Source organism: Chenopodium album, chromosome 20 (genome assembly GCF_948465745.1).
Source record: "Chenopodium album chromosome 20, dcCheAlbu1.1, whole genome shotgun sequence".
NCBI classification, from domain to species: domain Eukaryota; kingdom Viridiplantae; phylum Streptophyta; class Magnoliopsida; order Caryophyllales; family Amaranthaceae; genus Chenopodium; species Chenopodium album.
Genome location: NC_137853.1, coordinates 624272 through 632514, shown reverse-complemented (window position 1 = coordinate 632514; position 8243 = coordinate 624272). Strand labels below are relative to the sequence as shown.

General features: G+C 33.0%; 1 protein-coding gene across 1 annotated transcript; it reads left to right on the top strand.

Annotated features, from left to right (window-relative positions):
* Positions 1–5831: 5831 nt before the first annotated feature.
* LOC145598033 (organic cation/carnitine transporter 3-like) lies at positions 5832–7782 on the top strand. Its single transcript, XM_081654322.1, has one exon. The coding sequence runs from the start codon at positions 5936–5938 to the stop codon at positions 7505–7507; it is 1572 nt and encodes a 523-aa protein (XP_081510448.1). The 5' UTR covers positions 5832–5935; the 3' UTR covers positions 7508–7782.
* The last annotated feature ends 461 nt before the right edge of the window (positions 7783–8243 follow it).

Sequence of the window (8243 nt, the reverse complement as noted above, 5' to 3'; positions counted from 1 at the left end):
CTGAATATTGTATGAGAGAAGGAAATTTAGATAAAAACTAAACTGAACTGAACATATTGAAGCTGAATTAAACTGAAAATAAACTGAAGAGAATAGGCCCGTAGTAAACACTTCTTATCCCCTACCACTAAGCCGCCTACAAGTGGATAAACCCGCTAAAAATCAATTTGTACGTAGGCATGTATGAATTCTTATGTACAGTGTACACGGATTATACACCTACTCAAGAGTCAAAGACAGTTGATATATTTTGTGGTACCGCTTGACTAAAAAAACGCTTATGATGAACTACCCCGCGTATAAAGAGAGTTGCGAGTGAATAGCGATATTATATTATTGAGTTGTATATAAATTAGTGGCACTGCGCTTTATATAGATTAAAACACATGATAATTATTTAATCTTCACTTATATTTTTGAATAAACTTATCTTAATAAAGTCAAATTTTTGTTTTCATTAAGAGTTTGAATGAAATAGATCCATGCGTAATAGTTGTAAAGTTCATTAGTTGCAAACTTGCAATCAATTATTTCAAGTTGTCACTCCGGCCACCCCCACCATGAAAACAAAAATCAATTCAAGTCCAGTGTGCTACTACTTGTACGGGTACAGGTATTATATATTATAAATCTCAAATCTGAATAATTGGATAAATTCATATATAGGATCTACACCCCTTATTAGTTTGCTTAATTCTAGAAAATTATATTTATATTAAGTGTTAGGGTTGTGTTCCATCTCCTTAATTTTCCTTTTAATAATAAGTTTATTTAACTGCTAACTTCAATATATTTTTATATATTTATCTAGTTCAAATGTTCAATTTTTTTTTTTTTTTTTTTTTTTGGTGAGCACGAGGGGCAAGTATTTCAAATGTTCAATGATCGAGTGTAAATACAATTCAAACATATATACTTTTGGAGTGTTTTATTCACCATATTTGTATTTTATTAACTTATTAACCTTTATTAAAACTTAGGGCATGTTCTGTTCAGCTTAATTTCACTTCAGTTCAGTTTAGTTCCAATCAATTCAATTCGATCAGCTTAGTTCATTTCCTAATTTCCTTCTCTCATAAGCAATTCATTTCAGCCCTAATCAGTTCAGTTCAGTTGTTTTTATAACTCGGAACAGGCCCTTATTCCATTTTTATCTTGAACTAAATTTATGTAAACTTATTAAACGAACTTGAAATAAGTGAAAATAAGGTGAATACACATTACAATAAGAAACAAGGGATACCTTTTTACTAACATGGGACATATTTTGCATCAAAAAAAATAAAATAAATAAATAAACACATATATAAATAAATAAATAATACCCCACTTGTTACGAGTTCTCCATTATTCTTTATATGTACCTTCACCAATAAAGTTTTATGAAAAGTAGTCCTAAACAAATCTGTGGTAGCAAATTGAAGTTTTATTAATGTGTATGTCATGATCGGACGACAATAGTCATGTACCTTAGTCGTTTAATTAATGTATTGGTGATTTGGAGAGGTACATCCTCAATTTTTTTATGACTTTATGAGTTTTTAGTATGACAAGCAATATTATAGATTTATAGGTTATTTAATTAATATTGTTACCTATTTTTCTGAGGGTGTTCCACGTAATGATTTTTTTTTTTTTTTTTTTTGACAAAACGTGTATAGAGAGACTTATATTATTGCGTTAAAATGTGTAATACGTTGAATTATATTCGTATAATTCTGCTTCTCACAAAAAAAAAATAAAAAAATGTACTCGTATTATTCTGATGATGACATAGCAAACTGATATAGTATCTCAAGTGATATATAGACTTAACTAGATGAAGCCCGTGCGATGCACGGTTTGTTTGATTATTTTTTTATATTTTTTTGTATTTATTCGCTAAAATTTGTTATATATTTAGATAAAGTTCCTAATATTAAAAGATAATATTTAATATTTAATTATTTTAAACTTAAAAATCTCATTCGCCAATTTTGCTTACGTGGTATTTGAATTATTTAATTCTAAAAGAAATTAATAATCTCTTATTTAATTGGCTATTACTAAGATTTATAATCCTACATGGCGCGCTAAAAAAATTAGATCCTACGTGGCTCTCTAAAAACTCGAGAAAAAACTCCCCTTTATATATATATATATATATTAGATTATTACTATCATATTAAGGTAAATTCTATCACATAACAAATTATATTGTTTAAGATAAAGAGTAGGATGAACATTTACGAAATATATATATATATATATATATATATATATATATATATATATGAGTGATTTTAATCAGTTATTCTCTTTATTTTTTTCATGTGTCTCAATTTGACCTGCATGTAATTTTTAGGAAAGCTAAGTGAGTTGAATGACAGTAAAATATTATTGTGTAAATGGCCTGAAATTAGTTAGGGATTAAAAAAAAAAGTGATGCACTTAAAAACGAAGAGGGTATGATATTACTATAAGATAACTAACCAGTGGTCGATGTAGATGAGATTAAACTTCAAGTTGTATTGGAGCAACTTTGTACATGCAGAGCGTGGTTTTATTAGGATAAATTATTGATGTGAGACAAATTAAATTAAGTAGCTAGGGCAAGCATGCATATCTCATCTACTGCAACTGTAAATTTTAAGCAAGTAGTAGTTTATTTGACATCAACGAAATTAAAAGAAAATGATACAAGTCATACAACGAACTAAATAAAAGGAAGAAATTAAACATACATTATGTGTATATATGTGGTGCATTTTTTCACCTAAACTTATTCAAATTAAACTTAATACTACCTCCGTTACAGGTTATGTGCAACGATTTGACATAAAGTAGAGAGGAAAAATGTCTAATTGTTGCACATAACCTGTAACGGAGGTAGTAAATTAGGATTAATTGAACCTTTTTTTTTTAGGGAAGGATTAATTGAACCTAATCAACGTAATAACTCTAACTCATTTATATTTGATTGAATATAATCAATCCTAATTATATTTGATAAATCATCCTAAAATCTTTTTTTTTTATAATTAAGTGAGGAAAACGCATTCATAGTACATATATATTTCACGTTGTATTAATAAATTTAAATCCCTCCCACCTATGTCTCTTTCTTACTCATTTATTGCATTATGAAGCGGAAAAATCTCAATGATAATTAATCAATCAATTAAATATTCATTAATACTCCATCATTGTCCTACCCTAGCTAATTATAGTGATACATTAATTTATTCAATTATGGTAAGGACTCACCCCGTTGAAATTTGGTCCCCAATTGGACAGAAATCGCAATTATACTCCACAAGGCTATACCCCCAATTTCAACCAAAGGCATATGCCAATTCAATCTAAAAGTGCATCACATCGCATGTGACTACATTAACGTTACAACTCACTTAAAATAACAATCATACAACATTTTACTTATAAGATCCATTGCATTTAGGACAAATCATACCTTCCTTCACTTTTTAATTTATGATATTATTACCTTTGTATCGTAATAATAAATTAATAATCACAATAATTTAGCTTTTATAGTATTTATATGCTTACTTTGACTATAGACGGATGGTGTATTATTAATAACCGTAAATATTATTTATGTATGAAGTATATCCCTCCTCAAAATATGTCACATGATATATTTATTGGTATGTACGGTACATTGCTTGAAAAGATTAAGCACCTACTCTTTAATATACGAAGTAGTATAATTAGTAATTGTTGTACATTTTGTTTTTTTTAGTACTACTTGTCTCGCTATAAAGTGTGGAGTGTGGACTTCTGCCATGTAGTGGATATAGACAGATGGTTGCAAGTTATAACTAATAGTACGTGTTAGGCATGCACCAATTATATTTGTACAAGACATATTATGACATTATAGAGGTGTCAATTTTAAATGTAGGTTTCGGAAATTATACATGATAAAGAGGTGTCACTAGGATTTATATCCCATACCGTAGTTTAACTAGTTCTTTTATATGTGCTAATTGAGTGAATTAAGATGGCTGATATTTGACTTGTATAATTACATTTGAATTCAAGCACAACTTCGACATTTTTTGAGCTTAAGGGCCTGCTCATATTTACTGAACTGAATTGAACTGATTGGAGCTGAACTGAATTGAACTGAACTGAATAGAGTTGAAATGAATATTTTATGAGAGAAGGAAATAATGAGCTGAACTGAAACTGAACTGAACAAATTGGAGCTGAACTAAACTGAACTGATTGAAGCTGAACTGAACAGAAAATAAGGGCATGTTCACATTTACTAAACTGAGCTGAACTGAACTGAACTGATTGGAACTGAACTGAACTGAGCTGAAATGAATATTATATGAGAGAGGGAAATTAGAAGCTGAATTGAACTGAACTGAACTAATTAATTAGAGCTGAACTAAACTGAACTGATTAGAGCTGAACTGAAATTAAGTAAATGTGAACAAGCCCTAAGCTGAAGTGAACAAGCCCTAAGCTGAAGTGAACAAGCCCTAAGTAGAGGTTAATTAACTCGCATAAAAGTCAACCTAAGCTTATTAATTGTAGCCTATTCTAGTTATAACTATATTTGTTCTAATATTTATTAGAGCAACTCCAATGGTTGTAGCTAGGGACTTGCTTGCAATTTCAATAATTCCCTAGCTACTAGCTTGACCATTGGAGCTAGAAAATTCAATTAGCTTGGCTAAGCAAATTAGCTTTGCCAAGCTAATTTGCTTGAGAATTAAACTTTCCAAAATAAAATGTTCATTGCACCAATTAAGCTATTTCCATGTATTTTCTATCCAACACCTACTACTAAGCTAATAGCTAGCCATTGGAGCAAAATGTAGCTAAAATGATAATTAGCTTAAAAGCTTATGTGGCATGGCAAGCTAATTTTCAAATTAGCTTGTCATTGGAGTTGCTCTTAGTTTCTAATCAGTAGAATAGGCACACAATTTGATCTGAATTTACAGAATAGGTACAGAATTTGCTATATATAACTAAAATAGAATCAAAGGATTCAAGAAGAATTCATTCCTTATATATATGGATATCTCCTTGATGTAAATATTCATTAAATAAATCAATCTAGAGTGCAGAATCATGGACAACTTCCATATATTTAGACATCAATTATCAAAAATATAACATGTTTAGACTACTAATATAAATAAAAACTGGGTCTTTTTATGAACTAACTATGATACATCATAAAAATAAAACAAAATGTTAACCCGCCTATGTTTAACGGTACTCGTAATTTTTGTGGGGTGTTTTTATAATTGTAAGCGCAACCACTATAATTTTTTATTAAAATTTGCAAAACTTGAGCTAAAATTAGTGTTTTTGATATTTCTCGACCACACGTAAAAACAGAAAATCCACTAATATCGTTTAATTATCACCACTACCCTTAATTGCTCAACCTAAATTTGCATAAATTCCCTTTATTATAAGGACAAAATGGAAACTCCAAAATTGTAAATACATACACCACAAACCTTGGAACTCCTCCTCCCTAGAGTTCTACCACTACTAAAACTAACATTATTTTAGAACGGCGAATCTTTAAAATTTCATTTAATCAAAATCAAATCATATACTCCAAAAAATTAAATAAAATAAACGGAAATGACAAGCTGTCAAAATTTAATTGGCTGGGATATCTCTGGAATTATACTGTCACCGTAGGATCATATTCATCGCCACGTCATTTTCTATGACTCACGATTTTTAACTCACATGCTTTGGTCGATCCCAATTGATTTTTGTCCTTAAATGTTTCTTCATTCCCTTAAATACCTCCAACTTTTTCATCTCAAATTCACAACTTTCAAGAAAATTATAAATTAATTTCTTCTACTCTATTTTATACGGAGTACTTTGTATATACTCCAAATTATTCTTCCAAATCCCCAAAAAAACATAAACTAGAAAAAAAATAATTATGGGAGATTCTTCTCCTTTGCTTTCAAATCAAAGCGATGATCATAATTCTAGTCAATATGATTATCGTCACCCACCCCGTAACAAAAATCAAATTGTAAACGATCGAATCGAGCAGTGCATCGGAAACTTAGGTTGTGCACAAGTTTTCCAATGTATTCTCGTATCGTTTGCCTGGGCGTTCGATGCCCAGCAAACGTTTATTTCGATTTTTACCGATGCTGAGCCCGCGTGGCATTGCACGTCGGGCTCGTGTGGGACCGATATATGTGCCATTCCTGCGGGCGCCACTTGGGAGTGGGACGCCCCCAGGAAGGCAACAATTATATCGGAGTATGGCTTGCAATGCGCCAACTCTTTTCTGACGGGGCTCCCGGCCTCGTCTTTTTTTATCGGGTGTCTCATTGGTGGCCTTGTGTTGGCGACGTTGGCGGACTCATGGCTCGGCCGTAAGAATCTTTTGTTGATCTCATGCTTAGCGATGTCATTATCGGGTATATTTACAGCATTGTTCTCGGAAAATATATGGATTTACGCGTTTTTGAGATTTGTTTCGGGGTTCGGAAGGGCGGCTATTGGTACATGTTCATTGGTGTTAGCCACTGAAGTGGTGGGTAAGCAGTGGCGTGGTCAGGTTGGTGTGATTGGGTTCGTCTGCTTTTCCTTTGGTTTTCTATCTTTACCCGGTATCGCCTTTTTGACTAATGGTGAATCATGGAGAGCGATGTATATGTGGGCTTCGATCCCAGCGTTGGTGTATTGTGTGCTTGTGTTTGTGTTTGTTAGGGAATCCCCGCGCTGGCTTCTTATTCGAGGCCGGCGCGAGGAAGCAATGGATGCGTTAAAAAATATCGCGACCCTTCACCAAAGCCAACTCACTTTGAGTTTCTTTGGTGAGGAGGAGGCCCCTCGCGGAGATGACACTGATGTGTACTCCGCGATGAGGGTCTTAATGTCGAGGGCATGGGCCCTTCGACGTCTAGTAACGGTTTCCGTGATGTGTATTGGGATTGGAGTGGTTTATTATGGTATGCCATTAGCCCTTGGTAATTTGCCCTTTAATCTCTATGTGAGTGTCACCCTTAACGCATTGGCGGAATTGCCAGGGTCGTTTTTGACATTTGTTTTGATTAATAGACTAGATAGGAAAATTGCTGTAGTTGGGTTCACATTATTGAGTGGATTGTGCAGCATTTTGGTGGTTGTGGTGGGATACTTTGAGCAATTGATTATACTACAAGCGGTTCTTGAGATACTCTCATTTCTTAGTGCTGTTTCCGGGTTGAACCTTATGTTAATCTTCACAATCGAGCTATTTCCTACTTGTGTTCGCAACTCGGCCGTGTCTATGGCACGTCAAGCTCTCGTGTTTGGAGGGGCTTTCGCCCCGCCCTTGGTGGCTGCAGGGCGTAAGGATCCGTTCATAGCGTACGGGGTGTTTGGGATTGTGATCGCCGGTTGTGGAATGTTTGCGATATTCTTACCGGAGACCAGGGGAACCGCACTAGCGGATACCATGGATGAGGAGGAGGACAAGGCACAAAAGCTAGGCAGCTTCTGGGCTACTCACTAATTATTCCTTTGGAAGCTAAGGTGACTGCTTGTTGTATGATTAATGATCTGTTTCTTGTCATTGATTTTTTAGATTTTATTTTTGTTTGTTCTTAGGAAGAGGTCAATTTTTGTGGGCAAGTAATACTAGTTGAGCAAAAAAACATAAATACCATAGATGTTATAGCTAGGTTGAGCTAGCTAGTTGGCAATTGAATGTAACATGTTACATATACATACTTTGGTGTATTCCAACTCTATAGTATGAGATGATCCACAATTTTGATTACTTTATTTGTTTACAAATTACACCTACTATTGTTTATGTTTCCACGGTCGAATATTGATATTGGTACAGGTATTTTAAGCTAGTATTCATTGACAATCAATAATTCCACAAAATTTAAGTGATCTCCAAAAATATTTGGTAGGGAGTATTGACGAATCTTTGACTCACTTTATTTGGTAGTGCCGTCCCGTGGTTGTAGGTTGATGTTTTAGGTTCAACTTGATTTCCATGAGCCTATGATGTTCTTGAACAAACTATTGGTATTTCCATCAATCATTGAGCATCCTAAAATATAATATTCCCTAATTTTCAATTCTATGTATTTGTTTTAGAAAAACATTTGGAGGATTAAATTAAATAGAGGTCGTTTTAAAGTGGGTTCCTCTTCAATTTTTTGATTGAAAAGAGAAATTTTCTTAGAAGCATTTATGTTTTATGTACTGTACTTTGTTGTAAAATGTGTATCATG

Coding starts and splice junctions, on each gene's coding strand:
- LOC145598033 (XM_081654322.1), top strand. CDS start 5,936: ATGGGAGATTCTTCTCCTTTGCTTTCAAATCAAAGCGATGATCATAAT.